The sequence below is a fragment of the Telmatherina bonti genome (genome assembly GCF_933228915.1).
Source record: "Telmatherina bonti genome assembly, chromosome: 17".
In the NCBI taxonomy this organism is placed as follows: domain Eukaryota; kingdom Metazoa; phylum Chordata; class Actinopteri; order Atheriniformes; family Telmatherinidae; genus Telmatherina; species Telmatherina bonti.
The window spans coordinates 8848610-8875545 of record NC_136615.1 but is presented as its reverse complement, the minus strand read 5'-3'; the positions used below and the strand labels follow the sequence as shown (position 1 = coordinate 8875545).

General features: G+C 41.4%; 3 protein-coding genes across 3 annotated transcripts in view; 2 read left to right on the top strand and 1 right to left on the bottom strand.

Moving 5' to 3' along the window:
• Positions 1 to 1077: 1077 nt before the first annotated feature.
• On the bottom strand, positions 1078 to 4897 carry crybb1 (crystallin, beta B1; the record flags this gene model as incomplete). The annotated part of the gene is given in 8 exon segments (XM_079256994.1): positions 1078 to 1258; positions 2231 to 2373; positions 2974 to 3106; positions 3241 to 3359; positions 4211 to 4357; positions 4729 to 4791; positions 4795 to 4854; positions 4856 to 4897. Coding segments are annotated over 8 exon segments (888 nt in total).
• cryba4 (crystallin, beta A4) lies at positions 2287 to 12280 on the top strand (the record flags this gene model as incomplete). Its single annotated transcript, XM_079257102.1, has 6 exons — positions 2287 to 2401; positions 11048 to 11091; positions 11286 to 11404; positions 11503 to 11644; positions 11867 to 12009; positions 12133 to 12280. The coding sequence occupies exons 2-6, from the start codon at positions 11053 to 11055 to the stop codon at positions 12278 to 12280; spliced, it is 591 nt and encodes a 196-aa protein (XP_079113228.1). The 5' UTR covers positions 2287 to 2401; positions 11048 to 11052.
• Positions 12281 to 17535: 5255 nt separating this feature from the next.
• The window catches only part of grk3 (G protein-coupled receptor kinase 3), an 84381-nt gene continuing 74980 nt past the window's right edge, over positions 17536 to 26936 (top strand). The window contains exon 1 of the mRNA XM_079256620.1: positions 17536 to 17651. Within this exon, the coding sequence (XP_079112746.1) occupies positions 17539 to 17651 (113 nt within the window). The 5' untranslated portion in view covers positions 17536 to 17538. The remainder of the gene's footprint in view (positions 17652 to 26936) is intronic.

Here is a 26936-nt window from a genome sequence, read left to right as displayed (position 1 = left end):
AAGGCATCACGTGGACCACGTGTTGTAATGATGCATTCAAAGTACCAGGGATAAAATCCCTCAAATGCAAGAGCAGTAGTAAAATAAAATAAAATAAAATAAAGTTTTGTTTTGTTGTAGAGAATATTTAAATACCAGTAGGCATTCATAAAAAAAAATAAAATAAAATGTTAAAAAAAAATTAATAATGATTATTTTATTATTTTACACATATTGTATCATATCTCTATATTTATTGTATTTTGTTTTTTAGGTCAAAGGTAAAATAGAAAATAAAATAAAGTAGCAGGCAACTGTAATTGAAGTTATGTTGCTTGAGTATGAGTGAAGGGTTTTTATTATTATTATGATTATTATTATTATTATTATTATTATTATTATTGTTGTTGTTGTTATTGTTATTATTATTATATTATGGTAATTATAATAATAAATTAATAAATAAATAATAAACATTCATATTTTACTGAAAAAGTTTTACTTCTTGTGTTTAGTCATAGAATAAATTGCAAAAACCTGAAAACGTATTTCAATTTTAATTTTCTTCTATAGAGTCTACATAAAACTACAAAAGCTGTTGTTAGTTTATGTGTGTAATATTTTAACCACCAGATTTGGCGTTGATTACTACAGCTATAAGATATGCTACTTGGTTTTGAGCTATACCAAAGAGACACATGACTTTAGATAAACGACTTTATATCACGTTGCAGTTATTTAAAAATACCATAAGAATAGCTGCCAAAATCATTGTTTACCATAAAAAACATGCACTTAGACTCCATTTCTGAAAGAGTAAGATGCAAACATTGCATTACTTCTTCTGGAAAGGAAATAAAGGTAATCCAGCCAGGAAGGGTTCAGGTTTTTCACAACATGTTTATTTTGTAGCACCATAAAAAGTCACTTAAGGTTGTCCAGTTATTTGCTCTCATTCTGTCTTTCCTTCGGGATGGAGCGATGATGGTGGAAATTAAGGAAAGGACTGGAGAATTGAAGAAAGAGGGTAGTTTGGAGAGATAAAAAGCTAAGAGGGCTGCGTGGTTACAACAGCACCAAGCGCCCAGCAGGTGTCATTCACTTGCTGGCAGTGGTGGTGAAGGTGAAGCATCCTCTCTGGTGGAACTGCATGTCCCTGATACGGCGCATGGACTGGATCTGGGGCTGGAAGGCGCAGAAGTCATTGTAGTGTCTGTAGTCACCGCACTCAAACAGGTACTGGTAGCCTCTGTATCCGGGGTACTGGTAGCCCACCCAACTGGGAGAGACATGAGGAAACATGATTGGTAAAGAGATAATAGACATTCTGTTTCTAGTCTTTATGATGTCGGCATGTCACCGATGAGATACTGAAGGTCACTCCGGAGGTTCTGCTGGACTTAAAGGAGGGTTATCCCTACAAGACAGTTCTACTAACGCTCGGGGGGGGGGGGGCTTGGGAGTCACAATAGAGTTTCTAGCTGAAGATTTCCAACCAATAAGAGGTTCTTTAGTCCACCGTGGAGCTTCAAGTGGCCCTTGGAAGCATTTTATTTGTGAATCTTTTACGACTGGACTTGTGCCAGAAGTTCTCAAGCAAAATTTGCAGAAGCTCGATGCGGTTCTAGTAGACTTCAGATATTTTAGTGGTTCTTTAAAGGACAGCAGCACTTCAGGAGGTTTTTAAAGGAGCAAGCTGTAGGAAGTAGATCACTGAGGTAGTTCTTTGGGGTGGATCTAATGGTTACTGAAAAGTTCTAAAGCTCTTCAGGAGACCAAGGGAGGAGGTATGAACTGGAAGCTTTCGTGTGTAATGAGGTGTTTCATGGAGCTCTCAGAAAACTAGATGTTTTTTATGTTTAAGAGGTCATGGAGGCTCTAGGGGTCCTGTGGGATAGGCTTCCCTGAAGAGGATTTGGACATGTCAGGGATCCATTATGTTGCTGAATATCTTTTTGGAGAATTGCATTGCTGTATCCTGCAGAGTTCCCAACATGTGCAACTCTGCAGGACACACATCAGTGTAGAAATTATGGAGGCTAAAAGAGCATATTTGTGAAGAAAACTGCATGCAATCATCGTAAAGCCTTGTGATGTCATGTCCTACCCTGCAAAGCCATGTCCAAAACAACACAAGTGATGCATTTCATGTATGAGAAAATCTAAACAGATGCTTCTACATCTGACAGCCTGAAAACACAGGTCTGTGTTAAAACCTCTGCAGCTGAAGTTAATAAATGCATCCACTCACGCTCCTCCTGGCACCCTCACGCTGCCCACTCTGTCGCAGAAGCCGTGCGCCCAGAGGGTGGGCACATCATCCTCCTGGATCTCCATCTTGTTACCCTTGAAGTCGGAGAGCTCAAACAGGCAGATCTTGTGCTCCATGCTGTCCTGCAGGGGAGAAACAAGACCAGTAAGAGTTAGTCTGAAGACCACAGAAACCACACACATGTTGGAGACTTGCTGGCTGTAGCTTTGATCCCTGACGCCCTCTCTGCTCTGCAGGGCATGCTTCATATCCGCTGCTGTATTTAAAAAAACAGCACTATCATGGTAGTGCTTGCATTCATACTAAAATGTAGGATCTGAGCTCTGTGTGACTGAGGTAAAAACAAGGCATTTTGCTTTACTGATGGTCCTAATCGCAGCTTTTTTTATCCCAAGATTTTTTTCTAATTTTAGCCAATGAAGTTTGAGAAATCTGCTTCATCATCTTACATAACAGAAAATTACATTTTAGATTATCGGTCAGTCAAAACTAGATTTGCGAAGAGGCCATCTTCAGCCCTGAGAGAGCGTTCACTGAGAGCCACTTTCTCTAATCTGGTTAGAAAAATAGTTCATCAACCAATAATGCAAAATGTTAGCTCCGCTTAGTTTTCCATCCAGCCCAAGATTCAGTCTTTTTTTTTTTCAATTATTTGGATTAAATTTCATCCCCCGGCACCACAGAACTGAGCTCGGCTTCCCCAGCGTGGATGCTGAACGTACCATGCGGATGGGCCTGAGGGACATGAGGCAGTCGCTGCGGTAGGAGTTGCTCCAGGTATCCCAGCGAGGATACTCTCCCTTCTCCAGGATGAACATCTCCCCACGGAAGTTACTCTGCTCAAAGGCAACAAAGCTGGAGGACGGGGGGGCCACCGGGGACACAGATGAGGGGGGGATGGCAGGAAGAAGCGGGGAAATATGCGTGAATAGGTGGAACATGAAGAGATTATGGCTGCTTCAGTCAGGTTTGTGTGTGTTTCCACTTACGGGCCGCACTCCACAATGATACTACGCACTCTGTCCATGCCACGGTCACACACGTTCATACACTCATTCTGGACCTCCATCATCCTGCCCTGGAAGTTCTCCTGGTCGAACAGCATGATCTGCACAGAGGGCATGTTGCAGGTTTTCACTAAAGCATGTTAAACGTTTAAACATCACTCTGCTGAACACAGATTCTTCCTCTAAACTTCACAGCAATCAGTGAATTAATTATACACAAAAAACTAAACAATGACATTAAAATGTGAGTCTGCCCCTTAGAAAACTGTTTCAGTGTTGGTTTTACTTGCATTTTGAAGCACTTTCAATCCAAAAACTGAAGCTACATTTGATGCATTTCCATGTGTAGCATTTAGACTTACGCTGCTCCTCATTTCAGTACAAAATTCAGCAGAAATTTTCAGCTTTCCTGCACCTCTGGTGCAACAAAAATAAGAGTGCATGTACAGCTCACCTCACTAACAGAAAACACTGACATTTATCTGCTTAAATTGCATATTCTATTACTTAAATTGCAATTGCCATCAGCCTCTGGAACAAGACCTCCTCTAATTTACAATGATCTACTACAATATTGAATTTCCCTTTGGGGATTAATAAAGTATTTTTCATTTCTTTCATTTTATAGCTACTTGAATTTTACATTTTAATCCAACTCTTTACCTCACCTGAGTAAAGGCAGTACTCTCTAACCTACATGAAAACTGCTGTCTATATATATATATATTAAAAAAAAACCTTTTCTGAATAAAGTCTAAAAGTAAAATCTTTCTGTTCCTGTTTCAGCATAGACGTTGATTATTTTTGATTAACAAACAATCCCATCTGTGTCTGATGTAAAATCCTCCCAAATGGCTCACTTATACATGTAAAAACGATTCGACTTTGCTTTCTTCGTCATTTTTGTGGCGCAGTGTTTGTGCAGATGCGTGACAGCGATGCAATGACTCACTCTGTAGGATCCCATGCCAGGCTCGCCGGTCTTGGTGGCCTTGCTAGAGGCAGCAGCAGGAGCAGGGGCTCCCTTGTCCTTGGCATCAGTGCCCTGGCTGGAGGCGGACTTGGCAGTCTGAGACATGGTGAGGGGCTTCAGGAGAGTCTGGGTGAGAGATGCAGGAAGACAAGGGGATGACCAGAAATAGAGGTGTAAATGGAAGTGTCAGGATTACAGACGGTGATGTGAAAGAGAAGGATAGCTGAAGTATAAAGGCGGGTTGTCAACATTATCAGAGGGGTCAGAGGCAGGAGACTTCTTTTATTGTTGTTGTTTTTATGTTTTGTTTTGTTTGTTAAACCAAATAAATTTTGCTTTTTTATGTGGGAGGCTTATTTGGGCTCTGGGCTTGTGTTTGGGCCTTTCCCCAAGCTGAGGGGGCTTTGGCTGGATGTAGAGGGCAGGGGGTGGGCCCTGGCTCTGAATGTTCAGCTCTGATGCTCTGGATGTGCATGTCAGTGTCTGTGGATTCTTACCTGCGTTAGTACAGCTTGCTGTGCCTTGTGAGGGAGGCTGGCTCGTGCTGGTCCCATCAGCCCTCAACCCAAGCTTTTATACTCTGGCAAAGGCCAAACGTAGAGGCTCACAGCACAATAGAAAACCTCTCGTCATCACAGTTGGCCTGCGCCAAAGCCACCGGGTCATCGCATAGCCTGGAAACACCGCTGGCCCCTCTGGCCTGCCTGTAAGCATTTCACTGTCAAAGGAAAGCACTGAGCAAGGCAGTTTTCCCATGTGTTGGGCTGCCAGGCCTGTAAGCTATAGTTGCATGTAGACACAAGGAATGCAAAGGTTCAGAGGACACAAAGAGGTAATCCACTCTATCACCTACACAGGCACACAAAAATGCAACATATTCTATAGCTTTGGACATGAGAACAAAGAACTGACTTTTAAACTCACCATTTTTTGGTTTTGGATTGCTGCAGCAAGAACAAATGTACAGAAAGGGGGAATTTATGCAGGTTTGGTACATGGACAATATAGCTTAGTGGTAAAATCAATCACACCTTGAGCAAAGTTTAAAATGCATACACAGAAGTTGTTTCAGGCTTAAATAACCAAAAGTGGTAAGCCTGCGTGACGTCATGTAAACATTTCTTAAATTACTTTCTTAAGTTACAATCATCTAAATACTTAATCAGTTATTGCTTTACAATGCTTTTAAATGTATTTCCTGTATTAAAAACGGCAAGGGATATATTTTCCCCTTGAGATATCCAGTATATGTCACTTTCACTTGCAAACTTATAGACAAAAATGGATATCCCAACAAGTTTAATTTTTATTTGTGTTCACACTCAAAAATAGAGGTACCAGCTTGTACCTAAAAAGGTACAAATGCTTGTCGCTGGGGGTGTACTCTTTTGAGAGACATTTCTGTACCCTTCAGTTCTGGTCTATTTTTGTACCTTATCAAGTTCAACCTCACCTTATCAAGTTGTGTTTTTTTATGTTTTCACAGGATTAGGCCTGGTCCATGCAACTTAGCAATATTATCTTATCTTTAATCTAGAAATAATCTTCAAAAACTCAAAATACTGACCAGCCATACACTTAGTTTGCAGCATCTGACCTTCATTGTCTGGTGTAGTAAATGACTGTTAAGTAGTACTACTGTCATCACTCAACTCTGCTCTAGTTTGTAACATTACAGCCATTAACATTACATTTTTCAATGCTGCAGGTACCCTTATGGTCGAAATGGTACAAATTTGTACTTTATGTCACTTTGAACCCTTTTTCGTACTCTGAAGGTGTGCTTCTGGTCTCTTAAAGACCAGCATTGTACTTTTGAGAGAACATTTCTTTAAAATGTACCTATAGGTACAGAAATGTCCTTATCTTGTACCTCTATTTTTGAGAGTGTTGTGAGCTATTTTTGAGAGTTGCAGATGAGATCTATTTTAACAAATTTAAGACAATTAGCTCACTGACTCATTTTGATTGGCCTTCTTTTATTCTTTTTTTTCTTGCAATCTTGTAAAAACACTTTTTGCATTTCAGAAATCATAAATTAATCAATGTAGTCATATATAAATCTGTAAAAGCAAAACATGTTATTTAGAGTGGTATTAAATTATAAACTATGTGAACAAGCAACTTTCCAACCACTTTACCTTCTACTAAGCTTAGTTGCCTCGTACCCCATAATAAAACACAAGCAAATGATTGCTGTTTGCATTCACATCACTGACAGAGAAAGAAAATCTGACATTTTGAGGGACTTTTTAAAATTTTTAAATTAAAAACAGAATTCTTCGACTGAAATATTATGCCATAGGCTACTGGCAGTGGATCCTATCATAACATAGATCAATCTGCACTGATACTTGTATTTTGATGTAGTATTTTAAATAAATGCAACAGTTTTCAATGTAAGAAAACCTGAATGCTTTTGTCACAGCAGTCACACTTTGACCAGAATATAGCATTTAATGTTATCTTACATTTGCTAATGTTAGTGTTCAGTATTGCTAATTTTAGCTTCCATTTGCTAATCTTAGTGTTAAGTATTGCTAATGTTAGCTTCCATTTGCTAATGTTAGTGTTCAGTATTGCTAATGTTAGCTTCCATTTGCTAATGTTAGTGTTCAGTATTGCTGTTAGCTTCCATTTGCTAATGTTAGTGTTCAGTATTGCTAATGTTAGCTTCCATTTGCTAATGTTAGTGTTCAGTATTGCTGTTAGCTTCCATTTGCTAATGTTAGTGTTCAGTATTGCTGTTAGCTTCCATTTGCTAATGTTAGTGTTCAGTATTGCTGTTAGCTTCCATTTGCTAATGTTAGTGTTCAGTATTGCTGTTAGCTTCCATTTGCTAATGTTAATGTTCAGTATTGTTATTGTTAGCCAACATTTGCTAATGTTGGTGTTTAGCATTGCTAATGTTGGCTACCATTTGCTAATGTTAGTGTTCAGTATTGCTGTTAGCTTCCATTTGCTAATGTTAATGTTCAGTATTGTTATTGTTAGCCAACATTTGCTAATGTTGGTGTTTAGCATTGCTAATGTTGGCTACCATTTGCTAATGTTAGTGTTCTGTGTGCTAGTGCTAATGTTAGCGAACACTGCTAATGGTAGTGTTTGCTAATGATAATGTAAGATAACATTTGCTACTGTTAGCAAGTGATAAGTCTGCATCATTTACATTTACCACCTGTAAATTAAAACTAAGATGTCAGCCTGTAGATGCTGAAATATACATTTATTAAGTTATTGTTTTAGAGAATTACATCGTAGTCATGGACTACTTGGGTTGAAATTTCCGTCAAAAAGGACATTTTTATAATCTATGTCGGCTATTTAAAACAACCATCAGTGTTAAATTAAAAATGACACTGTTGCAAATGAAGATCCATCTTTGCTAGTCCATGCAATGAAATAAAGATTGTTGATGACAGAGATAATTCTGGGATTATGTCAAACGGATTACATCTGGATTATATCACCTCCACTGTGATGATTTCCTCATTTGAAACAGGATTAAAATGTGTTTGATACATGCAGATTAGGTGTGAACTAATCCTGCTATGTAATCTGCACAGCTCCCAGGGCATCCTGTGATGCAATGCAGGCTGGGTGTCAAACCTTAAACCTTAAATTTGCTCATAGCAGCGGTGTAATGTCATGAAACTGTGTGAAAAGACATTGCAAAATATATCCGTGCAACGTTGCTTAACAGAATTAACATATCTTGTATTAAAAGACAAGCACATAAATATTCAGCTTTCTCTATTTAAAATGAAGCAATGTGAAGTGGCAAAATGACACATAATTATGTTATTTTTTTAAAAAACGTGGATTATTTTCCTAAAAGAGTTGGTCCCTTTAAGTTTTAGACAGTGTTACTCAAACAGGAAGAGACGCGGGACTATTCTCAGCCGCATATTGACCCATGTTTGGTGATTTAGTGATCATTTGTTGGAGCAGGATGGTGAATGTAGACAGAGTTGGGATTAAAAAGTGTGTTTGCGGTTGGCTACTGAAAGCAAATCCATTGCAACAGTTTGGTCCCATTATGTCTTTTGTTTTCAGACTACGATGGCTGATTAGTTTTTCCATTATCAAAGGATTTTTCTACTTTATCATGCATCTTGAGGAGAAAGACACCGATTGATCTTTAAGTCTATTGACCGCCATGGCCTCGCATTAACTTAGACTGACACAATAAAGTGTTCCGCTCCCAACAGCAGGAACATATCGACTCCTGACACACAGAGACTTCACCTTTCCATCCAGCCACTCAATTTTCAGACGACTCCGCGCAGGGGCAACTAATTCTTCGCAATCATTACTGTTTAATCCACAGTTTCTCTTTCTCTTCCTCTCTGATGTGATGTAACTTAACCTGCACCACATCAGCATGAGGAACTGTATTGATGTAGATGACCTCATGACCTTTTCTGACACTTGATATAAACTGTTAAAGTATTTCAACATCCAAGCAGGTTTTTGCAAAGAGACAGATACACCATCTTCCCAGAAAGTAGAGCAGCTGTCTGATAAAAGCAGATTCATTATTTTTGATTGAGGAGAAAGCAGAGGTTGATTCAAGCCAGCTGAAATAAACTGAGAAGTTGCTAAAATTCCTTTTCGGCTCACAGGAAGTAGAGCTGTTGTTCAGGAATTTAAGTTGCCTGCACAAGAGCCTCCGATCTCCTGTTTACAAGCGGTGGATTATGTAAGCAGCCACACAAACACACACATATGAAAGTCCTGCATAATAGTGGCAAACGCATATTAAACCTGTTGACAGATTCAAGGTTTTTGTTCTTTTATAAATTTGTGAACAATTATGCACATCTGACTCTAAACAGGGATCTGACAAAAGTTTTAGGAGCTTGAATTTATTTTTTGAATGAAAGAAAGTTAAAAAATTAATAAGAAAGTAGAGTTGTTGCTTTTTTTTTTTTAAAGATTTGAGTTTAACATATAAACTCTTGGCTCAGTGCGGCAGCATCATCACAGGAAGCTTGATGTGACAGCTGAAATGTTGCTTCGGAGATGAATGACTTCCTCTGTGCTGTTTATATTTCTGACTGCACACATGCTGCTCTGTTTCTTAAGTTTCTGCACCAAAAATAATTTAAAATGTGCGGGTGTGTATTCATGAAGCCAGTCTGCACTGGGAAAGTCATACATTTATGAAAAACAAGAGAAATAGTCGACTACAGTAACTAATATAAGTTTGAAATAAAATAAGGGGTTTAGTCCTCAGAAAAATCTAAATATTCTCAATCTAAACACAAAGCTTGCCTCAAATTCCTGCACTCATTTGAGGAACGTAAAACGACTTTTCAGCAGGATTTCTATTTTAATTCCCATATTTAAAAAGTATAAAGAAGCTTTATTTAATCTGTGAAATCCTGCAAAAATAAACAGCATCTCAAATCAATCCTTAAAAATCTTTTTTATTCATTATTCACCCATTTAAAATCTCCTCTTTGATGCATCCAGAGAGGTTCTTATCACACACATATAATGACCATGTTCGCCTCTAATGGCCGCATCCTATCTGAACGATGTGCACATTCCACATCGCCTGGTGAAGACGCAGGTTTCTCACGTCAGCTTGGTCAGAATTTCTTCCTTTCTTTTAGGCTTGTCTGCAGTTTGGTTACAGAAATAATTTCTGCTTTCACTCCTTTCTGTTTAAAGGACTTTTTAACCATCTGACTTGTTAGTATAACGCCTCTGTGCACGTTTTAAGCCCACTTGTTTTTGATTTTCTGCTGGATTCATTTGTTTTACATGAGTAGAATTAAAGTCCGACTATCTTATAGTTGGAATATAGAAAACAATCTGAAAACTGTATTTTTTTCTCTATATTTTGCTGTTTTGTGGCACTTTGTGGGGAAAACAATGAGTCCATTATGTGAAAAGAATGATTGATGGATGAATCTACACTGAAAGTATCCCTGCTTGCGGCCTGATGTTAAAATAAACATGGCAGCAGCTCTCGGCTACATCTTCCCTCTCCTTCCTCCAACCCTTCAGTGTTTTCTCAGCTCGACCCGCATCTTGTCTCTCTTATAGTCCCACGTCTCCACGTCCACAGGCCGGGGTGATAATGTGGTGTCTGCACTTCTGCCCTCTCCACAGATTAGCCATGCTTTTGTCGGGGGGGACAAAGAAAAAAAGCCCCTCCCTGCTGCTGAGCCGGGGCTTTCAGCATGGCCCCTTGCCAGGGGAGGCTTTAAAAGGGTGGGGGCGCGTGGCTCCTCTCACTCTCACGGCAGGACAACCCAAGGGCATCAAAGCAAGGTGAGTCCCTGTCCCTCACCCAGCCAGCACACATCCAGGGCAGCGCAGCTGGGCCACTGCAGACCCCCAATATTCACACATCTACATTCAAACCCCCGCCCCCCTCATCTCTTCCATAAACACAGGAGCCACTCGGGCTCCAGGGCCCAAAGGCCGTCACCGCACCCAGTGGGTGAGATAAAACATGGGGATGGTGGAAAGTCTGAGAGGCAGCAGGGAGGAAATGGGTAGAAAATAAGATAAAGAGATGGAATGGGTGGGAGGAAGAGCCAAAAGAGCTTCGATGAAGCTTCTTTAACCCACATAAACACTCTGTTAGTCCGTAAAGCAGGCCGATTCCAGCATGTTCTGCTGCTGGAGCTTTTCAACACACACACTCCTGTTTGCTTGTTTCTGGAGTTAATTTATGATCTAAACGTTGTTCTGTAACTTTTCCTCCTCTTTGGATTCAGAATAGTCTTCAGCTGTCTGGCTGTCTTCGTCATTTCCTGTTTTTAGCTTCATTTTTTGTGTTTTTTTCTCTCCTTCCAGACAAGATGACTCACCACTGCACCAAGTTCTCCGGCCACTGGAAGGTGAGTCTGCAGGTGGAGCGACAGGTTCATGCCCCACCTGTTCCTGATCAGAAGAAAAACCTCAGTCGAATTGGGGGGTTTATATTTTATAAAAGAAAAACCTGACTTATCCTCATCGTGTTGTAAGTTTGAGCTTGTCTCTGTGTCCACCTGTGAGCATCAGCTGCTTGAACTTGTGTCCGCTTCCCTGACAGATCATTGTCTACGACGAGGAGTGCTTCCAGGGCCGCCGACATGAGTTCACCTCTGAGTGCTGCAACGTGATGGAGTTTGGCTTCGAGAGCGTGCGCTCCCTGAGGGTGGAGAGTGGAGCGTGAGTACATCTGCACCCAGACGAGCAGCAAAAACATGCAACAGTGTGGTAAAAACCTGCTAAATGCTAACGCAGTTTCTTTCCTCGCCGTCTCCCAGCTGGGTGGGTTACGAGCACGCCTCCTACCAGGGACAGCAGTTCATCCTGGAGAGGGGAGAGTACCCCCAGTGTGATGCTTATGGAGGCAGCAATGCCTATCACATTGAGAGAATGACCTCCTTCAGACCTATTGCCTGTGCTGTAAGTCGCCCCCCCCCCCCCCCACACACACACACACACCTCCCCAACCCTCCATGACTCATCTGTTATTGGCCTGTTTGCTTCAGGAAATGCCAGCATTGTCTTTAAAACTTGTGTCTGACTTATGACTAATGTAAACTTGTCAGACTTGAAGAACAGCTTAAATCCATTGTTTGTCCTATTGTGTGTACCCCCCCCCCCCCCCCCCATCCCACCCTGCAGAACCACAGAGAGTGTCGTATGACTATCTATGAGCGTGAGAACTTCATGGGCCGTAAGGGTGAGCTTAGCGACGATTATCCCTCCCTCCAGGCCATGGGCTGGTGCAACAATGAAGTTGGCTCTCTCAGGATCCAGTCTGGAGCGTGAGTAGTCGTCCCCCCCCCCCCAAAAAGAAAAAAACACTCCAGCTGTTTTTCTTCCACTTCTCTATTTCCTTCACAACAGCTCTTGCAACATTTCATCCATACTTCCTCCTCTCTCCACAGATTTGTGTGCTACCAGTACCCTGGTTATCGTGGATACCAGTATATCATGGAGTGTGATCGTCACTGTGGGGAGTACAAACACTTCAGGGAGTTTGGCTCCCACTGCCAGACCCCTCAGATCCAGTCCATCCGCCGTATTCAGCAGTAACAACTTAACATCAAGCCTTTTCCCTCATATGACCTTTCACCTCTGACTCCCGCTGCCTCCCAGTGCTGAATAAACTGTTTTTCTTAAACCTTACGGACTTCCACCAGTGTATCTGCTTATCCGAGGTGCACCGCTCACACTTCTTCACATGATGGTAGTTACCTGGTAATAAAGGCTGAGCTGAAAGTGTGTGATGGAGAAGAGAGTCAACGCTTTATTGCACGTTTGATTTTAAGAGTCAAGTTTTCAGTGTGTGTTTGGTTTTGTTTTGTTTTTCTCAAGAAAATCATGAAACAAACATTTTAAATATCTGGTTTGAAATGTAAGGATCTGATGATTAAAATTTTTATTGGACTTCAGGACAAGTAAGGGATTTAAAGTTATTATCTCGGATAAAAAAAAAAGAGTGTGAACTGCCCCCTAAAAGAACAATAAATATATAAATGAAAACACAATTTCCTATATATTTAAAGCCTAAACACAATGATTTAAAAAAAGGGAAAAAAATGTCTAAAACAAGACATGAAATTATTGCTTTTTGCAAATTTATTTAATAATCATTAAATTCAGAAATGCATAATTCTCAAATTTATTTTATTTTGAGCACAATGAAGAGGTTTCCTGATTCTAACAAAAAAATATTGATTTATTGTTTTTGTCTTGTGGGTTTATTTATTCATTTATTTACTGCATATACATATAATAAATATGTTTTATATAAAAAATACTACTATTATTAGAATAAATTGTCTGTGGGGGGGAAAATGCATCAAAATCCAACATGATCAGCTCAAACAGCATCGTATGTGTTGCTTTAGCTGCAATACAATAAAATTATACTTAAACAAGCATTTTCCAAAAGAGTAAATCATTTAAATAATTTTGCTCAGTATATTTAATTATAAACTAATTATCATTTTTTCATTTCATTCTGTTATCTTTTATTAAAACTCTCAACCAGACTTAACGTGCTGAACAACATTTAGCCATAAATGACTTCAGTAAAGAACAGAACAAATAAAAAAAAAAAGGCAAAGTGTTTCAATTTAAGCAAAACTAGTCTTTTATTCATCTGTTACCAACAAAAAGCTGATGTTAAAAAATGTGACATCTCTTAGAAAGCTGTACGATCACACTGTAATTCTTATTTTCATGTAAGTATGAAAAGAATCGGAAAATTTGAGGAGCCAATCAGTTATTAATGCATACTGTAACATAAAATAAATGAAATGGGTGTCTTTATGATAGAAACCAGAATGACTAAGCTACTCAGATTCGCTTCCCTGATACTGTAAAACGATTCAACTCTGATTATTTGATAAAAAATTATAAAAGTATAAAAGCATTCTGCACAACATCATGTGTAATAAGCTTAACTGCAATTAACAGTGCAGTCATCAGTATATCTTAGTACTATCAACACAACTTCTTTATTTGGATGTATTTATTTGACTATATCACCCCTTCTGTTTTCATATATTGGTAGCATTTTTTGTGTTTGCCTTTTTACTGCCTCACTATTTTGTTCCCACATGTAGTGATGCATCATTCCTGAATGAACTGGCTCTAAACAAAGATTCTTTAAAGTGAAGGAGAAAAACACATTCATATCTAAGAACCAGATCTTTAGATGGGGGTGGTACCTTATTTTGATGGGGAAACCATCCAGTCCAGTCCAGGAAATACTGGGATACACCACTGTGTAAAGAAAGAAGAGCCTCTTAGACTGGGAGTGTTCTGGTACAGATAAGAAAACTGAAAACCAGATTTAAATTATGAGTATGCCAGGAAGAAATAGCTAATTTAGATTATTATAATGCTCAGACTAAGGCCTTTATTTGATTGGTGATGTTCTGTCCTCACTTGATTGCTTAAAGGTTTATTTCTAAATATAAAAATGTACAAAGATAAGGGTATTAAAATGTTTTTCCAGAAAAATTTCAAATAAATAACTGCTTTCTAACAAACCACTGCATATGGATAAATTAGAGTAAAATAGAAGTTCTGAGTCATACTAAATGAAGAGCCGTTTGGTCGCCGAAAAGCTAACTCTTCAAAAGGAACCGAATTAAAATGACTGATTCTTTGAAAAGAGTTGAACTTCCCATCACTAGCATGTGCAAAACTGGATTATCTAATGGGAATTATCGAAAAGGGCCCAGGGGCCCATTTGGAGACTAGTGGGGCCCACATAGGCCATACGCCAGCAGTTTGGACATAAAACAAAATGTACATAAAAGCCAGATAGTTACACCACAGTGTCTAGTGTATTGCTATTGGTACCACTGGCTGAGAGATGTTAGAAATGTCGTTTCACAGTGAATCATTCACAGTTTTCACAATGTTGCGCTGGGGAAGGGGGGGCCGTGGGACACTCTGGGCCCAGGGACCTCTGCACTTTTAATCTGGCCCTGCCTATGTGTCAGTTAATTGTGTAGTGTTGTGGCTTTTGCACTGCTGTGACACTTCAAGGCCACCATAGAGACATGTTGAATGACAATTAAAAGAATCTTGAATAGAAAAATTAATATAAATGTCATTTAAAATTGGTTATTGAAGCTGTAATTTATGTTTGACCAATTTAAAAGGAAATATTCTGCAGGAACTGTACTGAAAATAGGTGGACAAGGCAGGTAAACTTCACCAGTATTACTTGAAATCACATGATTTCCTTTGTCTGGTTTTTGGGGGTAAAATAAAAAAGAAATGAGGTCTGAATCACGTCCAGACCCACCTGCTGCTTCACCCCCTGGAGGCCTCCTGGAGGCTTGCGGTACTATGTGAGCATTACCACGGCCGGCCAGGGAACGGCACTACGTTTCCGCCACTTCTTAATGCTCCATTTGGGGGCATCCTATCATAAAATGTAGTGTTTTAATATTAATTGTTTAAAAATGACAATTGGAGCACAAGAATGGATAAACTGAGCCTGTTTAGCGTTAGAGTTGAGACAGTGAAGCTCTCATCCGACTGAAATAGACCTCTTTCTGGTCGCTGCTGGTTCCCTAAAATCCACTGGAATAATCCCACTATGTGTAATTCGCATATACTTATGTACCAAAATAAAAAAAAAACAAAAAACGCGAACCCTCCCCTGCCTATTAACTATTGTGGTCCGGCTCCGGCCAGAGGAGTAAGCCGCTCCGTGTTTTGCGCGCCTCTTCCCCGCCGCAGTGGGAGGAAGTCGAACCACAAAGCAAGCGTTGCCTCCGTGCGAGGAAAAAATACAGAAAAATACACCGAGGAGGGATTTCAACTAAACATGTGCCATATTGCTTCTGGAAAACAAACATCTTAACCAGAAGGGGTGGACAGTATCGACTGGCAAACGACCCCAAAAGCAAAGGAGGGACACTTGTTCTTAAGCCGAGTGAGAGCTTCCTCAGAGCGGACACAGTGGAAGGCAGGAGTCGGTGGAAGCAGGCGCGGAGCACGACGACCTGCTCGCTTCTCCCCGGTTTTACTCCACATTTTCCAGCGCATCGCCCTAGCGTTTTGGGCGTTTTACTTTACAGAAGTGTGGTTTAGAAAGCCACCTGTCCCTCCCAACCGGTTAAGCACAGTTTACCGCGGAGGAAAAGTTACCATTTACCAGGCGAACTAACACCGCTGGCCAGCCGTTCTCCATCTCCCCAGCACTCCCTCCCCCTCCTCCACCACCAGCGTCACCATCAGCCCACAGTCAGCCGCTTTGCGCTGGCTCTCCGGATGACAAGGGTCCCTCTCAAGCTTGGGATACCTCAGCGAGCAACTATGGATTATATCTGTCGATTTTGATGATATATACATATATATATATATTTTTTTTTTAAAAAACACCCCCAATGGACTGTTGAATTCCGTTTTCTCGGAAGCGGAGCAAGACTTCCCCAAAAAGCAGCAGAGACGCCAACAGACCCGCAGCCATTAGCTTCGCTGCACGGAATCGAACCAGCGTCCCAGTTAATTTGCCAACTGGCGATCGTGTTTACAAGTGGCATTAGGGGGGATTTTAATGCATTCATACAGCTGAAAAGTAAAAAAAAAAAAATAAAAAAAAATTTATGCATAAACTAGGTGGTTTTCTTCGTTAGTTAGCCTACTAGCTAGAAGGTTTCATTTTGCTAGTTAGCGTGGGAGCTAACTAGCAGGAAAGCCGAATATCGGCTCCACCAGCTGGAAATTACGCAGGGATTTGTGATTATTTTAATCGCACCGTGTTGCCTGGTTGGGATTTGGTGCTAAACCTCTCAAGGTGTTTACCCAGGTCCTTTTCCGGGGACATTTTCAGCGTAATTGATGCGGAACATCTCAGCCTTAACAGGAAGCCAGCCAGAAAGGACGACTAAAGCAAAACAGCGTTGATGTGTACATTTTTTTGTGTTTTTTACTGAATTCAAACCATGACTTTGACTTTATCTTTAACCTGAACCATCACGCTTTTATTTGTGTCAACACGCGCTCGAGCTATTAGCATATTTTTGGTGCACCAGCAGAGAAAGAGCGGAGGAATTTGATGGAATAAATCCGCCAAATGAAGCCTTTTCCTCCGGTTATATGAGACTAGAACAACGAGCTACACGTGTTCCTGTTTGCTTTCTGCAAAGCTGACTGTTTGCTGCTGTCCAGGCCAAAAAGAAGCCAGTCACATTTTTTTTTTTTTGTTGTTGACTGTGCAGCCTCTGTCTGCCATTTCCACTAAAATTAGAACATTTTTCCTGCTGCAGACCATGCACAGTATTTACATTTGAAGGAAAACCCCACTGAAACTTATGCCGAACTGGAGACAAACCAGTCGTTTGGACACATTTCCAGCAGAAACCTGTAGGATTTGAAAGCTGCTTCCTTGATTCTGCATCAAGACATATCATCCAGCACTAACCGAGGAGCTTCTGGCCTCAAAACGACATCTCATCCGTGTGTTTTTTGCTGTCTTTTCCACCGTGCTCCGTTTACATAACACACCCGCAAAGAAGCCTGCAGTTTTTGCACTAAATGGGATTACAAGGACGGTGATCAATCGGGCTCGGACAGTATATTTCTGGAGCAGCCTGTCACCCTATGTCTTCCCTTATTACTTTCCTTTTTTATGTGTGAATAATGGCAGTTTGAGGCGAAGTGAACATCCGCAGACAACGACGCCTTTCCGACCCTGTCAACGCACCTCGGCCCTTCATGTTGGTCATATCTGCTGGAGGACTCTTGTTTTGTAATCCCCTGATAATAAAAGCCACTCTAGCCCAGTTATTTTATTGATTTAATCGTCCCAAGGTTGAAAGATGGCGGACCTCGAAGCAGTGCTCGCTGATGTTAGTTATTTGATGGCGATGGAGAAGAGCAAATCTACTCCAGCGGCCCGGGCGAGCAAGAAAATCATCCTCCCTGAGCCCAGGTAAGCTCATTTGCAAGGTGCATTGGTGTTGTGCTGTGGCAGGAGCTGCTGTGTGTGTGTGTGTGTGTGTGTGTGTGTGTGTGTGTGTGATTTTGTGCATGCTATATGGAGAGGAGGCTGCTTCCTACTGTAGGTGCAGACAGAAATGACAGCAGAGATATCTGCACACTGTAAACTTAACAAATCAACCATCCACCCAACACATTTGCATGCTTGTTACACCTGTATGGCTGTAGGCTGCGTGTGCAGCTAAATCTCCTCTGTAAATGACCAGCTGTTGAGGTTTCTCTCTCATTTATGCAGCAGTCAGGCGTCTGTTTGATTGACAGGCGGTTCATTTGTTATGTGGCCTGTGCAACACATTGACAGAGGCCGCTGAGGCTTATCTGTGATGCTGATGCAGCTGCACTAGCAGTGTATGCAGCTTTTTGATTTGACACCCCTCCACCCCCCTCTCTGTCTCTTTCACGCCACCACCTCAGCCACGCTGTTTGCAAGCATCCAGCCTTAGTGGGCTACCAGACAAGACCGCGGTCTCCATCTGACTGAAATGATGCCTCTTCAACCTCCTTTTCTTTTCACAGCCAATGCACCGTTGCACATCTTTTGTCCCTGCCGCTGCGGCCTGTTGGAGGCTTCAAAGTGCTTCTCTTCAGACCTGTTTTTAGGCACATCGTGCAAGTGGATCACACAGGATGTGGTTGAATTTTTCTTTGTTATTGAGTTGGGTTGGTAAACACGACGGTGCCGTTTGGGCTGTCAAATGGTAAACAGAGCAGATCTTTGTCAGCAGGCTACACCACCTACTTGACATTTCTTCATCAGAAACTGACAAACATTAGCCGCTGCACATCGTGCCGATCGATGAGGGTTAAAGATACGTAATGTTTAAACCGAAGGCTGACTTACTCGCTAACGTGTCCCTTCTGCTCAGCAGTAAACAGTCATCCAGACAATTCATTACACACTGTAATGAATGTGAGTGGATTAAAGGTTATTCTGTAATAACTAATTACATATGCTGGCAGAGATTTTTTTTTTTCTTTCTCGTAGTTCACAATTCGATGGCTTTTAAATCCATTCTTCCCCAGTACAACCTTTATTTATGCCCAACACGTCTCTTATGGTTTTAATGAAGTCGCACCTCTGAAGAGTTTTTGGCAACGGCGGCTGAGAGCAGCTGATAATTCTCCTGATCTGGCATCTGCCAACTGGAACTCAAGCGGGTTCCTGGCCAAATGTTCTTTTGGTTTTATATCTTCTACATATTTGGCTTGTAATCCACTTTGAGATTCAACAACCAGACCGGGATTTTCTCGTCGATAATACCATTTGATTCATTAACGGAAGGTCATTGCTAACCATCACTGAAGGGTTGTAAGCTAAAAAGAAAGAGCGTTTCCTTCCTCCAGACTGAGTTTCACTTCATGTCAGCTTGCGATTGAAATGAACTTGCAGACACTTGAGGTTTGCAAGATGGCTCGCCGTTTTGTCTCGGCAGCATGTAACTTTTCATTTTCCAGCTGAGAGCAGCCTTTTGTAGTGGCGCTGGACTGTAGCGTACCCTACAAGTTAACATTTTAGCCCGATTTTAAGTTTCAAATCGTGACTCTGTTGGCTCATTTGCTGATTCAGAGGAGGACTAGCCCAAGTTTCTCTGCTCATTAGATCTTGAAATTGAGTAATCCTCTAAAAATGACATTAATAAGTCAATGCACAGTTGCATTCTGCAGAAAATAACAGGTGAGAAAACGTAACGACACACAAAAAAGTGTAAATTAGCATTGTGAGAAGTGATTCTTCCGTTTCATTGCAGTCAGTGTCAACACAAGACATCTGATGCTTTGGATTGGCTTATTTAATTTAGTATACGCCCTTTTTTTAATTTATAAAAATAAATAATATTTATAATGTTGCCACGATTCTTAGGTGTTTTTTTAAAATTTTTTCTCCATCCCAAGATGTGCAGCTTGTAGGCAGAACCGTCCGGTACCAGAACCACTCTTCTTCCTTATTTGTTTTAATGTGTGCAGAAAGAGTTTTGCAGCAAAAGTCATGGAAATCCCTGGAAAAAGATGCGATGTTGAAGGCAGCTGTTGCTATGTAATCTCAGAGAGCACTGAGACAATACTGCACCATCTGATATCGTGACAGAACCAGGCTTTTGGACTTGTCGTTGACATGGTCTGGACGCTCCTTTTGGTTTTTGGTCCATTTTTTTTTTTCTGGAATAGCCGAGTGAGGGATCTAAGATGGCAGGTGTCCCGTTTAGCCGTGACACCTTCAAAGTTAAAGATATTCTGGTTTGTAGGTGGAGAAATGTGCAAATCCTTCCAACATCATTGTGTTTTTGCACTTTGTTGACAAACTGGATTTTGCACGTGCTCCTCAGACTGAATCGCTGCCTTTGTATCAGATGATGATCACAACCACCTGTTGACATCAAGTGTTTGAAATAACATAATTATTGTTGTTTTCACTGGTGATGCATGATGTCATTTGTTAGTTTAGCTGGAATCCAACAACAGATCACTCAGGTAAACAATGTTTACCTGTGATTGACACGTTAAATCAGCGACTTTACGTCGTTTAGGGCGTTCGGGTTCCTGGAGAAGCAGCAGTCAGCTGGATCAGTGTGTGTTTGCTCGCTCTGAGTGCTGTTTACTATGCTGCTAGCTGGAGTTTGGTGTTGGCACCATGATGGATATCATGGAGCTGATCAAGTGTTTAAACAGCTGATTTAGATTCATCCTTCGGGTTTGTTAACATGTTCATGGACATTTGTCATAAAATGCAAATCCCTGCTCAAAATTCTTGTTAATTTTACTGTCTCTTCAATTATGCATGCATTATTTTAAAGTTTTAACACTTATAGGAAACAAAATCATAAGGATCTGTATCAGCAGGTGTCACATGTGAGACCCATCAAACAATACCCCAAGTTGTCAACAATGAGTTTAACCTTTCGATTTAAGCTTCGGTTGTCAAACTCCAGACCTGGAGGGCCAGTATCCTGCAGGTGTGTTTGTCTCCATGCTCCAACACACCTGACCAAAATTCATAAATAGGTTAACAAGAAGCTGCTGGATCCATTTGATTCGAGTCAGCTGTGTTGGTGGAGGGAAACGGCAAAAACCTGCCAGATGCAGAAAGCTGCAGGGGTGAGGCTTGAAGGGAGCTCAGATGGGATGTGCTTGTGTAAGCCAACAGCTCAGATGATGTAAAATCAGTTTTCTAAGCAGAACGTTACTGTGGCTCACAAACAACAGGTTGCAGGATGTGAGCTGATGCAGACCCTCAGTTTGGTACCCGAACGTATCCTTGTCCCGGAGTTAATCCAGGTTTTAGCCAAGCGGCAAACTCTGGCGGTAAAAAGTGAAGCCTATGCGGAAATGCATAAAACTACAGTTCCCCCTTCATCCACTAGGGGCTGCAAAGCAGAGCAAGTCCCCATAGACTCCCATGTTAAAAAGACCAACTTCACGGCAGAAATAATCATGTTTACAGCAGAAATAAACAAGTCAGGTTGTCAGGTCAGGTTTACCTTCATGACAACTGTGGAGGGAGTGAATCTTTTTCTAACTCGCACGTTTAAAAGTAATTTAATCTCGAAGTTCGGCATATTTAGGGGCGTGTCCATTTGATTGACAGGTACCCGATCTCCCGCTTCAAGTCAGAAGAAAGTAGAATAACTGCGGTTTTCAGCCAGTTAACAATGTGACTTAGCTTCAGCCGTTTACCTCTGTTAACGGGTTAGCTCCTGTTGTCTCTGGGTTAGCTCGGTTAGCTCTTAGCTACAGGCAGGTAGGAGTTCGCTCGATGTCAATCATCCACCATGACGCTTACACCCCCCCTCTCAGCTCCACCTCTTTGCCCATATTTGTTTTTTACCGGAAAGACGACACGCATGCCCTGCCAAGATGGCGATGATAGGAACCGCCCACCGAGCTTCAATTCAGCTTTTCAGAAACCTACGGGTGACATAACGGAGGCTCCGTCCATCTCTTTATATACAGTCCATGGTTAAGGAAAATGGCGGGAGCTCATTTGGCTCATTAACATCATCCACCAGATGGGAAGAAACCAGGGAGATCACCTGATGTAACGTTGAGGTGAAAGTGATACCCACATTCAGCACAGGTGTTATCTGCGTGAAAAGGAAATAAACAAGGCTTTTTGGTTTCAGCTTCATTATTTATCCCACAGTGTGATGCAGGAGCTGCACAGATAAATGCACCAGCTGATGGGCTCATAAGAGCACCATCACAAACCAGTCAGCAAAGAAAAACTGACTTGCATTAAAATGAAAATGTACTTAAAACATGTCAGCAGGGTCATTATTCCATTAACGTTTCTCTTCTAAGTGGATTAAACAGTTGCATTAGGCCTGGCTTTCTTCCTGTGCAGCATCATCTCACAGCTTGAGTGCTTCACAGGAATTACTCTGATTTGAAATAGATGGTAAAAGATCTGAGAGGTTGAACACAGGAGGTGTGAGAGGACAACGGATGTGCATGAACCACTTTCTGAATATAACAGCACGATAAAGGACTGTGTGCGAGCTGACAAACTTTTTTACATGTAGCAGTTACAGAGCAGGATGCATCTGTGAAGCTTGCAGTTGCATGGCGAGGGGGGTGAACGCGGCCCTTTGGAGATAGCGTGGTGCTGCCAAATTCTCGGCGGCCCAAGGCAAAGTCCTCTGGCGGAGAGGTGAGATTTTGACATTAATGCTGGAGTCAGTGGAGACAGGAGGCGAGGGGGAGGAGCGAATGACCTGCTGTAATACACAAACTCTTAAAAATGACTAAAAGTCTCTGAAGTTCTGCGAGAACGGGAGTGTTTCCTTATAGAACTTACATGTTGTCACGCAAAAACAGCTTCATATGTCCAAAAATATGGAACACAGCAGATTCAAAGCCATGTTGTTGTATTGTTATGTCTTTAGTTCTGTGATTGGCCGTAGCTTCACAGTGACGTCTCACTCAGCAACTCTCTCTGGACCAGTTAAAACTTCCCAGATCAGATTTTCTCGTTGACATGCACGGCAGAAATCTGATCGTTTCGTCTTTTAAATGTTGTTCCCATAGATTGTATATGAGAGATGGACAGAGACTCCGGCGAAAAAAAGTGAAGCCTATGCAGAAATGCATAAAACTGCAGTTCCCCCTTCATCCACTAGGGGCTGCAAAACAGAGCGAATCCCCATAGACTCCCATGTTAAAAAGACCAACTTCCCAGCAGAAATAAACATGTTTACAGCCTGGTTGAAAAATCCATTTTGGGTTTTATAGGTCAGGTTTACCTTCATGACAACTGTGGTGGGGGGGGGGGGGGGGGGGGGGAGTGATTTTTTTTAAAAAATGCCTGTTTAAAAGTAATGTAATCTCAAAGTTCGGCATATTTGGGGGCGTGTCCTTTTGATTGACAGGTACCTGATCTCCCACTTCAAGTAAGAACGTAGAACAACCGCAGTTTTTAGCCGGTTAACGTGACTTAGCCTTAGCCCGCTTACCTCCGTTAGCTGGTTAGCTTCTGTTATCTCCGGGTTAGCTTGGTTAGCTCTTGACTACATGCAGGCCGGAGTTCGCTTGATGTCAATCATCCACCATGACGCTCACACCCCCCTCTCAGCTCCACCTCTTTGCCCATATCTGGGTGAGACGACACGCATGCCCCTGCCAAGATGGCGATGGTAGGAACCGCCCAGCTTCAATTCAGCTCTTCAGAAGCCTACGGGTGACGTCACAGAGGCTACGTCTATCTTTTACATACAGTATATGGTTGTAGCCGTCGTGGTCTAGTGGTTGAAACAGGTTGTCTTTTTTTTTTTTTTTAATTGTTTTGCAGACTTTTTAATCACAGTGTGCAGATGATGGCCTACGTTGTTTAAGCTAATCAGCGTCAACTTCATTAGCATACAGTAGTGTTAGCACCAATTACATAGCATCACGTTTGCTGCTTATTCAACTTGTAAAATCTAGAGCAACTAAATCAGCAGCTACCATTCTTTTCTCCAGACTTCACAAGCTTGTCGCATGTTCTCAAACCTTACCTTGACTGTGAGCTTAACTACTGAAGTGTAATTACGCCCCGCCCCTCTCCACGTTGCCACACTCTGCGTGTTGTGTTCACAAGTAGAGCAGATGTCAGACTGCAGAGTAGCCTACCCCTGCTGTGCTTCTGGAGGCCTTAATGCAGCTTCAGTTTGGACATTTTGATGTGCATGTGAAATGATTTCATTCTTAGCATTTTGAAGGCGTGATGTGAACTGGATAGCTGTGGCGGCTCGCCACGGCAGTGTCACTGTAAGGAAACACTGCTCATTTTAGTCTGATTACTCCGGGGGGTGTAAACGCCGTGATCTGAATTGCTTTTTTTTTTTTTTTTTTTTTTTAACATCCTTGCATGTGTGAAAGACTGTCTGTCTTTTTGGCAAAGTATGTTGAAAAGATGAAGGCAAAGCAATATAATGTGAGCCAATCAAAAGAAAAAGATGATTCCGTGCAGCACGGGAAGTTGCATTGGAACAAAAATAAAGCACTCACAAGTTGTCTGTTTTGAAGCTTTTTACCTTCCACATTAGCATAGCTAACTGACCAGAAAAGACTGGATGTACATTCTTTAAAAGAAATTAGATTAATGGACTGGAAAACATAGATCATATGTTTATGAATTTAAAAAGAAGCACGTAGATGCATCAGATCTGGTTGCTAGAGCTGTTGGATTTCGATGGTCGTGTAAATAAAGGGGCTCAGTGATTGAAACAAACAATTGTTTTTCTGCTGCAAAGAGGTTGTTGTACTTTAGCGTACAGCTTTAAAGCACATCCAATGGGATGTTGTATAAAAAGAAGAAAGGAAATAATGGGGTTATTTATTATTCTTTACTTTGCATGTCAGACTAGATCTCAAATTAGTGCTGATTCATGGTAGCGGGTTGGCACCTCTGTCTCCACACACACAGAGGATTTATTATGTTTTATTTAAACCATCACAGAGCAGTGTGTGACCCTCAAGTGTGATCCACTGTAGAAGTAGAATAGCGATTGATTTGAAGTCATCTTTAGCTGGAAGAGGAACCATTTAACTCTGAAATATCTGCGTTATAGACGCAACTGAAACCCATGTAGTTTATTCTGCACCAGCAGCTGAATTGGCAACCTACATTTTTTTGTTACGCTGTCGCTGTGAAGCTTCCTCGGCTGCAAAATTTCAGGTTGGGCGTATTTTTATATTTGACCCAATTGTTAAAGTAATCAGCTGTTGATTCATCAGCAATCACCTGACAGGTGGATTGCCTTCTGGGAGATCGTCTGGAAAGAAATGACAGTGAAATTATGGAACAATCTGGAGATAATTTCATTTGCTACCCTGATAATAAACTAGTTGGAGCAGGTAATGACATCAGGTGGTCCAGCTGTTGTGTAAAATGTAAATAAAAACAGAATATAATGATTTTGCAAATACTTTTTAACCTATAATCAGTTGAATACACTACAAAGTACTTTTATAGCTTTGTAATTCGTCCCACATTTTCAACGGCAGACAGGTGTGGAATGCAGGCGGGCCAGTCCAGTACCCACACTCTTTAACTATGAAGCCATGCTGGTGTAACACCTGCAGAATGTGGCTTAAGGTTGTCTTGCTGAAATAAGCAGGTACGTCCCTGAAAAAGACGTTCCTTAAATGCAACATATGTTGCCTCCCATTTATGTCCAAAATTCTGGAGAAAATAGTTTCCGCTCAGCTACATGCCCACCTGAGCAGAAATAATTTATGCGAGGAGTTTCAGTCAGGATTTAGAGCTCATCATAGTACTGAGACAGCATTGGTGAAAGTTACTAATGACCTTCTTATGGCCTCAGACAAAGGACTTGTGTCCGTACTTATCTTGCTTGATCTTAGTGCTGCATTTGATACAGTTGATCATAACATTGTGTTACAGAGACTAGAACAGGTGGTTGGAATTACAGGTACAGCGTTAAGCTGGTTTAAATCATATTTATCTGATAGACTTCAGTTCGTTCATGTAAATGACAAGTCCTCCTCCCAAACTACAGTAAGTCATGGAGTTCCTCAAGGTTCTGTACTTGGACCAATACTCTTCACGCTATATATGCTCCCTTTAGGCAAAATTATTAGACAGCATGGAATAAACTTTCATTGTCATGCAGATGATACTCAACTATACTTATCCTTTAAACCAGATGAAACAAATCAGCCCAATAGGCTACAAAATTGTCTCATAGACATAAAGACTTGGATGTCTAGAAATTTTCTCCTCTTAAACTCAGATAAGACTGAAGTAATTCTCGTTGGATCTGAAAAACTCAGAGCTAAATTTTCCGGTTTTGTAATGAACCTGGATGGTATTACTTTAGCTTCCAGTGCTACAGTGAGAAACCTTGGAGTAATATTTGACCCTGACCTGTCCTTTGGCCCACATATTAAGCAGGTTACTAAAACAGCCTTCTTTCATTTACGTAATATAGCCAAAATTAGGGACATTCTGTCTCAGAGTGATGCAGAAAAACTGGTTCACGCTTTTGTTACTTCGAGACTAGATTACTGTAACTCTATTACTGGGCTGTCCTAAATATGCCCTGAAAAGCCTGCAGCTGATCCAGAATTCTGCAGCCAGAGTCCTGACCAGAACCAGCATGAGAGATCATATTTCTCCAGTTTTAGCCTCTCTTCATTGGCTGCCTGTTGAATCTAGAATAGAATTTAAAATCCTTCTCCTTACATATAAAGCCCTCCACAACCAGGCACCACTATATATCAAAGACCTCATTGTTCCTTATATACCAAGCAGAGTACTTCGTTCGCAGACTGCAGGCTTACTTGTGGTTCCTAGAGTCTCAAAGAGCCGAGCAGGAGGCAGAGCCTTTGGTTATCAGGCCCCTCTCTTATGGAATAAGCTCCCAGTTAGTGTTAGGGAAGCAGACACCCTCCCCACCTTTAAGACTAGGCTGAAGACTTATCTTTTTTATAAGTCCTATAGCTAGGGGTGGTTAGCATCCCTTAGTTATGCTGCTATAGGTTTAGACTGCTGAGGGACATTTCCTGATACACTGAGCTTCTTTCTTTTACACCCCCCCCCCCCCCCAATAACAGTGTTGCATCATTAACATGTATGTCTCCTGTCTCAGCAGGTCTCCCTGGCCGGGAGTAGCAGTTCCTGTTGTCTGTTGTCTTTCTGTCCTCTTCCCCCCACACAGCAGAGGCAGATGGCTGCCTGTCCTGAGCCGGGTTCTGCCGGAGGTTTCCTTCCTGTTAAAAG